Source organism: Micropterus dolomieu, linkage group LG20 (assembly GCF_021292245.1).
Source record: "Micropterus dolomieu isolate WLL.071019.BEF.003 ecotype Adirondacks linkage group LG20, ASM2129224v1, whole genome shotgun sequence".
Taxonomy (NCBI): Eukaryota; Metazoa; Chordata; class Actinopteri; order Centrarchiformes; family Centrarchidae; genus Micropterus; species Micropterus dolomieu.
Genome location: NC_060169.1, coordinates 20,435,359 through 20,450,881, shown reverse-complemented (window position 1 = coordinate 20,450,881; position 15,523 = coordinate 20,435,359). Strand labels below are relative to the sequence as shown.

At 42.0% G+C, this 15,523-nt stretch overlaps 1 protein-coding gene across 2 annotated transcripts in view; it reads left to right on the top strand.

Annotated features, from left to right (window-relative positions):
• kif7 (kinesin family member 7) overlaps positions 1–15,523 on the top strand; it is an 18,019-nt gene extending 2,496 nt beyond the window's left edge. For both annotated transcript variants that reach the window (XM_046032631.1, XM_046032630.1), the window contains 18 exons: positions 243–440; positions 577–976; positions 1,073–1,420; positions 2,877–3,069; positions 3,166–3,333; positions 3,566–3,724; positions 3,987–4,132; positions 4,632–4,753; positions 5,546–5,701; positions 5,790–5,995; positions 6,271–6,468; positions 12,175–12,300; positions 12,505–12,681; positions 12,766–12,981; positions 13,269–13,475; positions 13,687–13,885; positions 14,189–14,350; positions 14,779–15,523. In XM_046032631.1, coding sequence (XP_045888587.1) covers positions 243–440; positions 577–976; positions 1,073–1,420; positions 2,877–3,069; positions 3,166–3,333; positions 3,566–3,724; positions 3,987–4,132; positions 4,632–4,753; positions 5,546–5,701; positions 5,790–5,995; positions 6,271–6,468; positions 12,175–12,300; positions 12,505–12,681; positions 12,766–12,981; positions 13,269–13,475; positions 13,687–13,885; positions 14,189–14,350; positions 14,779–15,167 — 3,770 coding nt within the window. In that variant the 3' untranslated portion in view covers positions 15,168–15,523. The remainder of the gene's footprint in view (positions 1–242; positions 441–576; positions 977–1,072; positions 1,421–2,876; positions 3,070–3,165; positions 3,334–3,565; positions 3,725–3,986; positions 4,133–4,631; positions 4,754–5,545; positions 5,702–5,789; positions 5,996–6,270; positions 6,469–12,174; positions 12,301–12,504; positions 12,682–12,765; positions 12,982–13,268; positions 13,476–13,686; positions 13,886–14,188; positions 14,351–14,778) is intronic.

Here is a 15,523-nt window from a genome sequence, read left to right as displayed (position 1 = left end):
TTATTTACTTGATCTGTTCTTCCATTGTCCACTTCAGGGTTTTTTCAGGTCAGTTTATCCTGTGTTAATATGAACCAGGCTCAACTAAGTTTTGGGTTAGGTCCTTTTGCTTGAGACAATTCAGAAGTGAACAGATCAAAATCAGCTGGACTTGTCAAGCAAAGTATGACCTGTGCTGTAATCCAGTTTCACTGTAAAAAGCCAGTTGTGTGCGATGATGTGTGTTTTAATTGTGTTTATAGGTTCTTTTAGAGATGAGGAGCAGGGCATCATCCCCAGGGCTGTTGCAGATGTCTTTAAGCTGCTAGATGAAAATGACCTCTCAGACTTCTCTGTCCGAGTGTCGTATTTGGAGGTCTATAAAGAGGAGTTCAAGGACTTACTAGAGGTGGAGACCGCCAGCAAGGACATCCACATCCGGGAGGATAAAGGCAACATTGGTATGGAATAGGCAGACTAATTTGTATTTAAGCCTGTTTTTGTGGACATGATGTGAAGTGTTATGTAGCATTTTTTTCTCCATTCAGCATTTTATGTATTTATCTGTATTTTATATTTTTGTCTGTGACTTCATAGTTTTGTGTGGCGTGAAGGAGTGCGAAGTGGAAGGTCTTGATGAGGTGTTGAGTTTACTAGAGTCAGGAAACACAGCGAGGCACACTGGTGCAACACAGATGAATCCATCTTCCAGCCGCTCGCACACCATTTTTACCATGTACATGGACCAGCGTCGGGGGAGCTCTCGCCTTTATGGGACGGCCACAAGTTCGGGACCACAAATGTTGTCTTCCAAGTTCCACTTTGTTGACCTGGCAGGGTCAGAGCGCATCCTAAGGACGGGGAACACTGGAGAGAGACTGAAAGAGAGTATCCAGATTAACAGCGGTCTTCTGGCTCTGGGAAATGTTATTGGGGCACTGGGGGACCCCAAGAGAAAAGGCTCTCACATACCATACAGAGATTCTAAGATCACAAGGTACATTTTTAATGAGATACTTCAGCGTACCATTCTAACAGAAATTGGTGTAAAATGTCAAGTTGGATTAATTTGTATAATCCTTGTTTCATCTAGGATCCTTAAAGATTCCTTGGGGGGAAATTCCAAAACACTGATGATTGCCTGCATCAGCCCATCCTCCTCAGACTTTGATGAGAGTCTGAATACACTAAACTACGCCACAAGGGCCAGAAACATTCAGAACCGGGCGACAGTGAACTGCAAGCGTGAGCCAGATCGGGTGGAAGGGCTGGAGCAACAAATCAAGGCCCTTCGCAGAGCCCTCGAAAACCGCCAGCGTTCAGAGACCCGCATCATTTCTCACGCTGACCCACACAGGAGACCTCGACTCGGAGAGGGAGAGATCAGCAGACTGCAAGCCCAGAGTGCCCACTACAGGACGTGCACAGACACTGCGTACAGGTTAAAGCACATGAATTTAGTCTGCATGATGTTGTTTTTATGTGCTCTATTCTGCATCCCCTTGATCATTAAGTGGTAAGTTAATTTGTAAATAAATGTGCATATGTAATTAAGCAGCATAAAATCTAAATTAGGTATATAAAGTATATAGCCATTAATATTATACTTTATGTATATACTCCAGGCATCCTTCTTTCTGTCGTTGATTCTCCATTTTGTTTGTGCAAACCACCACTATAATATGAACCATCCTAATTGACCCTTCGATAAGCCACGCCCTGAATACACAGCTGGCCAATCACAGCGCAGTATATGGCTTGTTCTAACTGAGGTCCGACATTTTCATGGCTGCGCTTCATTGACTCTAATGCAAAAAGAGTCATTTTCTAGCTTTTATTTGCCTGTATTTTTCCAAGATATGGACAAACGCTGTTCCTGGGGCACTTGTAATAGTTACAGTCGCTACCCAGAGAGGTTGATAGGGGAAGTACGATTTATTCTCGTTCCAAAACCTAAAACAAATCCAGAAAAATGTCGGCTGTGGATTGTTTCTAAAAAAGTTAGTTAGCTAACGCTAGCTAACTTCCTACTGTATGTAATGTAATAAAGTCCTACTGTTCTGCTTTTTAATGATTGTAATATTGAATAGAGGCCTACCTAGCTTTACAGGAACAGTGTTGATCCTTAATATCGTTGTCTTTTGTCTCAGTCGTCGGGGGATGCGGTGGTTCACTTGTACTGTGTGATCGGTAGGCTTTAGCTTCTTCACATTCTTCTTTTCACATCCGTTTGAGTCAGTTTGACAGTCTGAATACAACCTTCAAATGTATAATGCAACTTCAAAACTGTCTGCTTCTTTCGAAGATCGCTTTTTCCAAAAATATTGAGAAAAAATATTTCTCCGGAGATTGCAGTATAGACAGTGGCAGTGCTGACAGTTTGTCGGACTTAGCAACAGTAACTAAGGTGGGCGGGGCTTAGCGAGGGTTCAATTCCACATCAGTCGTGAAATCTAGTTGCTAGTGTAAATTTGAGAAATTTCACTCAGTTTAAAGAATAACACTGGTGTTACAGTATTACAGTATGTGTTCAGCCAAAGCTTAACATACAGAGACGTATATGGCTGTGTAATACAACTCTACTTTTATTAAACTATTGAAAATACATAAAAAACAATATTTTAACATATTTATTGTTTACAGTTTTGATGGGATTCAGCTCAGTGCTGAAGGAGAAGTCATGCTTGATGACATGTTTCTGAGTTTATACTGTTTTTTTAGCTTGAGGAAAACACACTCTGCTAAATAGTGGATTGTGTCATCCATACCAGGTTATACCAATCAAGTGTCTCTCATCCTGAGTGTGAAATGTGTTTTTATCTTAATTTTCATAAATGTAGGTTTAAGAAGCATCAGTGATCCTTTCCTTCAGATAATCTGTTCATAATGTCTCACAGGTTGCTGCGGGAGCTGCAGAGTGAAGGAGCTCTGACTGCAGAACAGAGTCTGAGAGTAAAGGAGTGGCTGTGCTCAGTGGAGGAGGAACGGAGTGGACTGACCACTGCCTCAGGACCAGACAGCGGGATCGAGAACAGCTCCACTGAGGACAGTGTTGCATTAAGGAGAGGAAGGCCTTCTGTAAGGAACCAGGTATGTCTCTTTCACACTCCATGAGAAAATTAAATGTTTCATTCTGATTTTAGGAATTTTAGTTATTCATTATACATTTGTAAATGTGTTGTTAAGGATTCAGAAGCTGTGGAGGAGAGATGGAGCCACGACCTTGAAAGTGAGAAAGATGGAGAGAAAGACGATAGTATTGTCCAGCTCCAAGCGCAGATCCAGCGGCTGGAGAGAGAGAACACAGACTTTTTAGCAGCTCTGGAGGACGCTATGGAGCAGTACAAGCAGCAGGTGAGTAGCAGTGAAATTCTAATGTTTTTCCTTTAGTGCAGTGTTTCACTTCATGGCACGCCGCATTCATTGATTTATTTGCATCACAGGGTTAACAAAGCAGTGACCTGCAGTAATGTGGGCCAACTTGGGACCCAAGCTGTGTCAACATCATATTATACAGATTTTCAACATGCTGTTTTTGTTGCCTTATATTACATGTTACTTATTTGATGCTTTCCTTCTGCCTCAGAGTGATAAGCTGCAGGAGCAACAGGACTTGATAGCCGAGCTACAGTGTCATCTGTCTACTCCAGGGCTGATGGGTCTGGGCCTTAAACTGAGATTGCGGCCTCACACGGCCCCCATGGGTTCCATGCAACATAGTCAGAATGGAGGCACATACCGACAGGTAAGCAACCAGCAGCGCTAATCTTCTGCCTATGGTGTTATGTGGATATAAAAGCAAAAAGGTGGTAAGAAATGGAGGTGCATGCTCTTTAATGGGATAAGCATATACTAAAGTCCCATGTTATTTAAAAAAAAGTCCCATACACAAAGAACTAGAAAAATCTCTTTAAGACTCACTTTTTCTTCAGATTTTTTTGATTTTGCTAATTTTTACTATCTTTATACAGAATCAAATCTTCTTGTATTTATGTGTGTGGCTACAGGTCAGTCCAGTGGGCTATCTTGGTAATGGGCCTTGTGGTGATGAGGATGGTAGCTTCTATGAGGAGCAGGAGATCCTTGGAGTAGCAGAAATGCAGGACATGGAAGAAGAGGGAGGTCTTTCCAACTTCAACCGAGAGAGGCGCAAGTACGTTGTGTTTAATAGCTTATATTATTTAAATTGAGTGTTAAAAAATAAACATAAAATATATGTGTGTGTGTATGTGTATATATATGTGTGTGTATATATATATATATATATATATATATATATATATATATATAAAAAATTGTTAATCGAAGGAATGTAAGAATTAAAGGGGTAGGAGTACATAAGTTTTACATCTGCCTACTCCTTTTTGCACATGTGATAGATATATGTTAACACAGGAAAGAAGGGTACTTTGTTTGCGGCTCATCTGTTTTTTTTCCTCCTATATTTTAAACATTGTTTTATTTTTTTATACTTTCTCTTGCATGTTCGAAATAAAGATTTCAATTCAAAATAAACACTGCACATATTACTGATCATTAACAGACTGATTAATTTTAACATTGTACATGTTTCATGTTAAGTGTTGGATAATATGACTTTCATGTTAAGTCATGTTGGAGTCTGTATAATGTAATGCTTATGATTCTGTCAGGCATGTGAACCTGACCTGGACCAAGAGGGACATGCTGTCAGGAGGACTTGCTGCAAGTGGTAGAGGGCTCATATCTCTGCTGCATGAGCAAGACCAGCACCCCTGTTTAGCCAGAAAAGCGTGTAAGTCTAAAAATCTATATGATAGAGGTAGATTTACGAGTATTTATTAGGAAGCCAAGTCAAAATAAAAAGATCCACTAGATGTTACCTTACTAGTAGACACATTCACGAAATCATTGTAGAACTACTGTTCTTTTCTATATGTTTGCACGTAACATACGTTTGCACAAATCTAATTTTATTTGCATGTCTGCACATTGAGAAACATTTACAGGGTGATATGCAACCATGGACTTTTTTCTATTTAAACATTCCCAATGCTTAAAATCTTTTAGGATCCTTTAGGAGAAGTTTCTTTGTTTCACCAGTGTACAAATCTAAAAATATCCCACTGCATCTCACCACAGATGGTGACGCTCAGCTGATGTTTAGGCACGCAGTCTTCTGGTGAACTGAGCGTGTTCATTTCCAGGATTGAGAAATACTGGATTGTTTTGTTGTGCACAGAAAGATCTTAACTTTTAGAGACACACGCACATGTGGGATGACAATTAATTCAATTTTGTGTTCTGATTCCTTTTGTGATCAGATGGTACACATTGATGCGGTAGAGTCATGGTAACCTGAGGCTTTTAAAATCTGTATGAATATGATTTTGTTGCCTGTCTTTAGTCTCTGTTCTGTGGCCCAAGGTTCATTTTACACCACATTTATGCCCAATGGACGGTGAGAGTCAAACAGGGAGAACTGATCTGTGTTAATACTTAAGGAAGATCACATATGAGGGATCGGACCTTATACCTTATACCACCCTTGCTGACCTCTTGTTTACTCTCTCAAATCTCTATGTAGCCAACTCCAGTACTGGGGAAACATCTGTGCGTGAAAGTCTGAAAAGTTTTGAAGGCGTTTCAGAGTGGGGACTTCTTCAGGCACAGCAGAAGATCAGGGAGCTGTCTGTCACCATCCGCATGAAGGAAGAACTCATCAAGGAGCTAGTCAAAACAGGTAACACTTTGGATCTTGTTACCCTTCCATAGCTGCATCGTTTGTATCTTTTTTTTTGAAAATCAATTGCTTTGGGGGTTTTTTTTAGGTAAGGATGCTCAGGCCCTGAACAGACAGTACAGCCATAAGATCACGGCTCTGGAGAGTGAAGCTGTGCAGGCTCGACAGGAGCTGCAGGAGGCCCAACGGCAGCTGCAGGATCTAGAGAGGCTAGAGAGAGAGATCAGCACGACAGACAAGACCAGAGCACAAGAATGTCGCAGGAAGATAGCTGCTGCTCAGAGCAAAGTTCAGGTTTGACTGTCACACCTCTGTATTCATGCATAATAACTCATAGGCAACAGAAAAACTAGATATCGAGTGATGCTGATCTTTGCAGCATCTGAAAGAATGCAGCTAAGGTGTTGTTTTAATCCCATGTTCTTGCTTGTTTCCCTTATATGTAATTAACAAGAAAACACTTTTTAAATATATATTCTTATAATATAATCTTGTTCATATTCATGAGACCATTTGGACCAGCACATTTGAGCCTCTGTCAAAGGAAAGTGCGTGTGCTTTTATTTTAGGTTCTCAGTCAGCGTCAGAGGGATACCGCTCGACTTGCTAACCTTCCTGCCCAGAGTGAACGTCGCGTATTAAAGCTGGAGCGAAGTGTTCAAAGTATGAGGCAGCAGCAGGAGCAGCTGCAACGGCGGCTGCGTCAGGAAAGTCAGCAGAAACGACGTCTGGAGACCGAGATGCAACGAAGAACTCACAGAGTCAAGGTACCTCGGGCCATTACAGCAGACTGACATTAAAACGTTTCAAAATAGTTGAAGGTATTTTAAAATACCAACAATGATGAAACTGAAATATGGAGACTGGACAGTCTGTAATCGTATACAACTTCAACACTCATTCATCAGGGTGTCCGCGGGGTCTTAAAAGGTCTTAAAATAAAAAGTATTAAAAAGTCTTGATCGCCATTTAACAGGGTATTAAATTGTGTAGATATTTTTGTCAATGTGAACATCCTTTTTGTCCAAAGAGTTTGTGGGGTGAACGTATTTATGTATATTGCATAGCCCAAATTACTAGACAGGCAGAACTTAGCGAGTTATTATTTTGTGTGACGTTAGCCGCAGGGATCTAGGATCTACCGTGTGAGCCTTTCACTCTCATACGCCCCTAAAAATAGATCCGTGCGAACCGGAAAATTGATTTACGAGCACAACCGACCGTAACCTTCCACCACGCCGGATCCCCAATGCTAATTGTTCAAAACATGGTCGGACTGAGCGCTGTGGCCGCTTGAACAGCCCCGTTACTCAAAAACAAGAGCAAGATGCGCTGTCAGCAGGTGAAGCCGTAAGACAACAGGGAGAATATAAGCAGCATATTGGTTTGGCTAACGTTAGCTGGCTATTTAGCTACATCTGTGCCTTTTTATTGAAACACGTTCAACTTTTCATAAAGCCGATGCGCTTGTCATCGTCACTTTTCGTGAACAGTTTAATCACAGCCTGGATGGAGCGGGATTTTTTTTAAAGTTTGATGTGCTACAGCAACTTTCCAAATGTTGAACTAATCCTTCTGCCTAAATAGTTATGATTATTGACGAGTTAGTAGCCTACTTAAAATTAAAGTTAGAGACTAACTAACTGTAGAATATGTTTCTTTCACAAAGTTAATGAATAAAAAACAACCCCAAAATGAAACAGCTGTAACTGGAATTAATATTATAATAGTCGTAAGCTATATACTATACTATTATAGAATATAGATTATAATGATTATAATTATAATGAATATACTAACAACATATAATTAACATTAATATAAAACTAACAGTTTACTATTATATTAACAATGTACTTTTAATATCATTTTATAATATTATACTAATACACTCATAGTTCCTCCTCCAGGTTGTGGATCGAGCCACTGTAGTGGAAAGATTTAGCCAGAGCCAGGATGCCATTGTGCCAATATGTGCTGCTTAGCCGCCTCCTCCTCCTGAGAGCACCACGTTCCCCTTGTTCTATTTTACATCTGTTTTACTAAAGTTTACACAAATCAGCTTTAGAGTGCAGACAGCAGCTGTTGATCGCAAATGTCTGTGCAGTGGTCGATGAAAGTTATCACAAAAAGAGTGTTTAGTTTTACAGTCTCAAAATCTGTTTATAGTAAATGTAAGTTGAAGGTGGGCTGTGTGGTTTTTAGTGGCTTCTAGCAGTAAGGTTTCAGATTGCAACCAACAGCATACGCTTTTTACATATTTGTGACTGAAAATAAGTTACAACTATGTGAGGTAGTTATCAACTGGTCGGCGTTTGCAGGCAAGCTAACATTATCTAGTTTGAACCAACTAAAACACAAAATCAAACTGTTTCACATGTTTTGCAGTAATGTTGCGCACATAAACATCACAGCCTATGTAAGACGATGGATTTTTGCAGGAAATCCGATAAGTCCTTCACATAGAAAACAGTAGGCCTAAACAGGCTGTTATAGGCAACTGAGAAAGTTGGTGAATGCCTCAATTTTTAGGTGAGGTTACAACCTGGTCATGCATAGGTAATAAAATGTTATAGATATGTTTAAATTCCTTTTAAAAAGTCCACAATTCCCCTTTTAAAGGTGTGAGGCTGACTTAACCGGTTACAGCTCAAGGTGGCGCAGCGGTCTTAAATTATGTTGAAAAGGTCTTAAAAGGTATTGAATTTCACTTCTGGATTCCTGTATATACCCTGTTAATAAACATCACTTTGTTAGCTTAACATCTGCTGAAAACCCTAGTAAAGATGTCTCATGATAAAATTGTGACAAAACCAAAACATGAGCAAGAAATGTTGCAAAATAAGAAAACTGATTAACCTACCTTAAAAGCAGACTATGAGTAGGATTTTCTCATAAAGCAATGTAGGCTATCGACTCATACAAATAAAATCCCTCTCAATCATCACTTATAACCCACTTGAAGTGTGTGGCAGTGTCTCTATCTGCAGAGACCAAGCCCTCTGCCTGTATTTTCTTAGTATTTTGTTGTGTTTGGGACGTTTCTGGGCGTCTACCTTTGGGCATTGCACAGGGTGTAAGGGCGGACTCTGTCTCCTCTCCTCTCTGTCTGTGTCATGGATGTATAAAGGGCTGCAGGTCTGTTTGATGGATGGCGGGGCTAAGCAGACGCAGACAGGATGAAGCGTACGCTTTGGCTGCATTCACACAAAATCTGGCAATGTGGCTCCTTCCCTGCACGGTTGTGGGTGATGTACGGAGGTGTGGCCGTGTTTATTTGTGTTTCAGAACGAAACCGGCGTCAACAATAAGAAAAGAATGTTTTTATTTCTTTGAGTCGCTGCTGTATTCTAACACCGCACACTCTCTTCATTCACTCACTAGCTTGCAATTTGAATCCTGTATTAACAAGCAGCAACTGACAAATCCTGCTCAGTGGTCCTTTAACTTGTGTTTTTTTCTTACAAACTCGCAGCTTGAAATGAAGTTGAACCTTTACAGCCAGTTAGCCTGCCAGATAACAGTTGTTATACAGACACTATACAAGGGGGTTTCAACTTGGAAACAAAGTTCATGTTGAACTTGTTTTTTGCTTCAACTAATGGTGCTAGCTGGTCCTGAAGCAAATTTTGTTCCTTCATTTATTCAGTAGGTATACATGATCAATTAGTAGTTTTTTTACATTTTAGATTTTCTTTTGGCTTGAACCAGAAGCTCATTTAAGAATCAAAATCAGAAGCTTTGGTGATAAGGTGCAACACATAGACAAACATACAGTTGACATAATTAAATGTAGAAATGTATAAATATGTAATAAACAGATGGAAGTTATATAATAATAATGTATATCATGCCAGATTTGTGCATTATATGAAATGAAATAATATTTACATGTGCAGAGACATTTGCATTATTTGGAAAGGGGGAGTGTCAGTGGGGGACCTGCGCCTTGTTAATGAGGTTAGCTGCAGATGGGAAGAAGTTGTTTTTAAGGCGAGAGGTTTTGGTCCTGATGGACCGCAGCCCTTGCCGGAGGGGAGAGTTTGAAACCGTTTGTGTCCAGGGTAGGAGGGATCAGCTGCAATCTTTCCTGCTCTCTTCAGAGTCCTGGTGGCATACAGTTCCTGAAGTGATGGAAGATTGCAGCCAATCACCTCTGCAGAGCAAATGATACGTTGCAGCCTGCCCTTGTTCCTGGCAGTGGCAGCAGCGTACCAGATGGTGATGGAGGAGGTGAGGATGGACTCAATGATGGCGGTGTAGAAGTGCACCATCATTGTCTTTAGCAGGGTGAACTTCTTCAGCTGCCGCAAGAAGTACATCCTCTGCTGGGCCTTCTTGGTGATGGAAGTGATGTTCAGCTCCCACTTGAGGTCCTGAGAGATGATGGTGCCCAGGAAGCGGGTCCACATTGACGATGGGGGAGTCACACAGGATGATGGAGGAGGGTGGGGCTGTGCTCTTTCTAAAATCTGCGATCATATCCACTGTCTTCAGAGCGTTGAGCTGCAGGTGGTTCTGGCTGCACCAGGTCACCAGATGGTCGATCTCCCACCAGTAGGCAGACTCATCCCCACCAGAGATGAGGGTGGTGTCATCTGCAAACTTCAGGAGCTTGACGGACTGGTGACTGGAGGTGCAGCTGTTGGTGTACAGGGAGAAGAGAAGAGGGGAAAGGACACATCCTTGAGGGGAACCGGTGCTGATGGTCCTGGAATCAGAGAGATGTTTTCCCAGCTTCACGTGCTGCTTCCTGTCCGTCAGGAAGTCTGTGATCCACCTGCAGGTGGAGTCATGCACACTCAGCTGGGAGAGCTTGTCCTGCAGCAGGGCCGGGATGATGATATTGAAAGCAGAGCTGAAATCCACAAACAGGATCCTGGCGTAGGTTCCTGGGGAGTCCAGGTACTGGAGGATGAAGTGAAGGTCGATGTTTACTGCATCATCTACAGACCTGTTGGCTCTGTAGGCGAACTGCAGGGGGTCCAGTAGTGGGTCTGTGATGGATTTTAGGTGGGACAAGTAGTCCTTGGTTTTTTGGGGACAGGGATGATGGTGGAGGTTTGAAGTAGGCTGGCACATGGCATGTCTCCAGTGAGGTGTTAAATAGGGCTGCACGATTTGGACAAAAGTCATATAGCGATTTGCGATTCCAATTCGATTATAATGGAACAAATAGTACTATGAGTCTACTTGCTTAATTATCAAGGAAAATGCACGAAATACATTTTGAAATGTGTATTTCTTAAGTCGAACAAAGTTAAACAATAAACAATATTTATAACAATAAGATGTAAAACAGAACAAGGGGAGCAAGTTGCTTTACGGAGGAGGCGGCTAGAAGCAGCAAATATTGGCACACTGGCACAGGCTCAATGTACACCTGTCTAATGCAGAGTCTCTATCCACAACCTGGAGGAGGAATTGTACTGTATTAAATAAAGAGTATAATGTTTAGTTAATAGTTTGCTCTTAGTATAACAATAATATATTAAATACTACATTCATTAGAATTTTATATAATGGTATACTTTTTTACCACTAGTTCATTTCTGTGAGTTGTTTTATTCATTAAATCCTTGTGCAAGCAAAAGTCTCTACATCGGTCTCTAATTTGTTAATGCCAAGTACTAACTTGTCAATAATCATATTGTTCAACATTTAATGATTTGCTGTAGCACGTCAAACTTTTTTTAATGTCCTGTCCCATCTAGAATGTGATTGGTCAGTTGATGGAAAGTGACTGACAAGCACGTCGGCTTTATGAAAAGTTGAACATGTTGAACAACAAAAGGCACCGATACACTAATGTTAAATGGCCAGTGAGCCAAACCCAAACCTTCCTTATCTTCTCCCAGTTTTCTTCTGCCTCACTGCTTCAGCTGCAGATGACATCTCTCTGTCTCTGTCACAGAGCGATGGGAGCAACGACAGAAATGCCGGTGCTCCGGTCGCTCTGTGACAGAGACTATGTTTTCAGTTAGCGGTAGGGCAGGGTGTTACGGGCTAGGTTGTTGTCTAACAGTTACTCACACACTGCTCTTAAAACATTTTTCCCATTGCATGTAGGCTTATCTGTTTTTAGGGGCACATGCGAGAGCCCGGTGTGGGCGGAGATAATGAGCGGACTGCAGCACACAGAGAAGAGAGCTTACATACACTTTTTCTGTTTTATTAAATTGTCCACTTTTTGTGGTGATGTAATCTCATATGACGACATTGCGATTAGATTAATCATGCAGCCCCAGTGTTGAAAATGTCTGCTGGAGACAGCTGATCCGCACAGTGCTTCAGGGTGGGTGGGGAGACAGAGTCTGGCCCAACTGCTTTGCGGGGTTTCTGTCTCCTGAATAGTGTGTCGATATCCTTCTCTGAGATGGAGAGGGGGGGAGGGGGGGGAGCTGGAGTTCTATACCAGTCCTGTAATTAACCTTGACCTACCTAAATTTCTTTCACCTCCATCTCCTCTGTAGGAACTGGAGATAAAGAATGAGCAGCAGCAAAAAATCCTGAGAATAAAGACCGAGGAGATTGCTGCCTTCCAGAGGCAGAGACGCAGCGGCAGTAATGGCTCTGTCATCTCATTGGAAGAGCAACAGGTGGACGATTGTAGCTCTACTAACTTTGAATCCATAGAAAACAAACCCCTGGTAGAAAATGAGCCTCACAATGATTTGATCTAGCACGCTGCATCCATTTTTAATTTTAAGATTTTGTCACTCCCCTGGAGTCTCAGTTTACATGTCTGTCTCTGTATTTCTGCATCATGTTTGGGTTTTTGTGTCTTGACTCCCTTCGAGCAGAAGATTGAGGAACAAAAACGCTGGCTGGATGAGGAAATGGAGCGCGTACTGGACCAGAGGAAAGGTCTGGAGGATCTGGAAGGAGAGCTCACTAAACGAGAGGAAATCCTGGCCAAGAAAGAAGCCCTGCTTCAGGAACGCAGCGGACTGGAGACCAAGAGGCTCCGCTCCAGTCAGGTATTTACAACCACAAACGACTCAGTCCAGTGACAGGAAACCAGTAAATGCTGATGTTTTTTTTCTTCTTCATCTTCCCTCCAGGCCCTGAGTAAAGACCTGGTGACGCTTACAGGCCGTATTGAGTCGCTTGAGCGAGAGCTGAGCGAGAGGAACGGTCTTCTTCGCAGCAGCAGTGCTCAAGACTCGCAACAGATCCGCCAAGAGATCTCTAACCTGCGTCAAGAGAAAGATTCGCTGCTTAAACAAAGAGTGGAGCTGGACGACAAGCTGCGGCAGGGCAACTTGCTCTCACCTGAGGTCAGACATTACTCTGAGGTTCAAGCAGCAAAAGAAAAAGAAGACTTTGTGTCCTCTGCACAATGGATAGAATATGTTTTTCACAGACGCACATATTTTTAATTGTGTGGCAGAAAAACAAATTATTTTAAAGTAAGAGAGAGATTGCTGTGCTGCAGACACACATTAAATACTCACATGGCAATAATAGGAACTGTGACTAGAAAGCATTTGGCAAGCAGTAACAAGTCTAATATTACCTGTTTGTGGCTAAATGTTCACATTCCTGTTTCCGCTGATGTTTGTAGGAGGAGCGAACGCTTTTCCAGTTCGACGAGGCGATCGAGGCTCTGGATGCAGCTATCGAGTACAAGAACGAGGCCATCACTCAGAGACAAAGACAGCTTAGGGCTTCTGCCAGTATGCTCTCCCAGTGGGAGATGAACCTTATGGCCAAACTCAGTTACCTGTCTGCCTCTGAGACCAGAGCTCTGCTGTGCAAGTACTTCGATAAGGTCTGTGCAACGCTCAACCGTAGAGTGAGCTTATTTTACCGTGTTCTCACATACTGTATATACTGTTTTGGACAAGTTGGCTAGTTGCACGAATTTAGTAGTGTAGTTGTAGTTTTTACTCTTTCATAAGAAAGATCAGTGTCTCTTTGTGTGACTCTGTGTCTGAACTCACCCATGTGTATGTTTGTTTTGATGTGGATATATTCTATAGGTGGTGTCTCTGCGTGAGGAGGAGCGTAAGCTACAACTCGCCCTGGCTGAGCTGGAAATGCAACTGGATGAGCAGCAGAAGCTGGTGCAGTGGCTGGAGAACGCACTCGATCGCACACAACTCGACACAGATCGCCGGCTCACGCAGCAGCAGAAGGAACATGAGAGGAGCATGCAGCTCTTACTGCAGCAGTGTCGAGGTGCGGATCACATGGAAATTTTTACCAATAGAAATGTTGTCTGCATGTGTTTATGTCGCACCACTTACATTAATTTATAAATTCCTCACTCATTGGTCTACATTGGGTATATTTTAGGTTTATAGGTAAATTGGATATATATATATAAATTGGATTAAAGTGAGGTAAATGAAGTTAACCATTTTTTGCTAGCATATCTGCTACATTTTATATTTTGTAATTTAGAATATTTCCATAATCTGACATTTAAATTGATAGTATTTACCTTGTGTGTGTGTGTGTGTGTCCTCCTGCCCCCCACAGAGCAAATAGACGAAGGCCTGGCAGGAAGGCAGCGGCAGTTTGAGGGATGGATCCATAACCTCAGCAAGGAGCTGAACCACTACAAGGCAGCAAATCTAGAGCTAAGCAACAAACTGAGGGAGCTCTGTGGTTCAGGCAGTCAGCCAAAGGAGCATGCTAAAGGTACATGTATTATTAGATCAAAGTGTTTGTTGTTTTTCATATGTATGATTATGATAATCAAGTTGTTTACAGCTTGCAGCAAGATGGCTTCCGATATCTGTGTTATTAAGACGTACTTTGCCTATTGCCAAATAAAATGACATAAGTGCAAATATCCTTCCACATGTCCTCAGGCAAATCCACTTTGCAGAGTTGTTTTAATAATTTGTGTCTATCACATTGTTGCATATATTCTTAGCAACTACTATATCTCCATTCTCCTCTCCATTCTGGTGCCGTACTGTCTCTTGCTCAGTTAACTGCATGCTGCTGAGGGAGCATAAAGCATTTGTTCCTCAGCTCTGAGTAAAGCATTTGAGTCTGTTGGTGTTAAAAAATAATGTTTCCCACAGCTCTGACTGTGCCTTTGGCATGTGTTTGTCTTTTAGTTGTGGCACCTGATGGCAAATCAGCAGGCATTGGCAGTATGGAGAAGCTGACCCGCGGCCCCGAGGACAGCCCAGGAGGCAGGGTAGCACCTGACAAAGCTCCCAAGTCCAGGGAGGAAATGCGCGAGCTGGTGAACACCCCTCTACCGTCCACTTGGAGACGCTCATCGCTCCCGACAGAGGAACCTGCTGTCATGGAGGAGTTATGGCTCCGAGCGGCTGGGGACGTTCCCGTTAACCGCGTAGTTCAAACTGGTATGGGGTCCTGGAGCGGGCCGACATCCCTACCTGTGGTTAAGTCTCGCAGAGAGTCCCGCCGCTCCAGCCTCAACATCGGACCACTGACTTCAAACCATGCATTCATTGACGTACGGAAGAATCCTGTCTGAAAATTAATCTATTGTGTTACATAAGATCATTGACATAGATTTTTGTTCTGTGGTTTCTGAAATATTTTGTTGTATTATCCATCTTTAGTTTTTGCATTTTAATTTTTATACTTGTATATAAAGTTTTTAATAAACAAGGACACCCATTGATTTTTATATGAGGCACTTTCACTGACGTAAAGTTCGTTTTCATTTCATACAGCAATTGTCAGGTATATGGTCTTACCAACCATGAAAGTCAATAAGAGGTGAATCATTTGCATCATTACAAAATGAGATTATCTTGCTCTCTAATCATGTAGTCTTTTTACCTTCTACAATATTTTATATTAAAACCTTTTTGCCTTCCACACTCA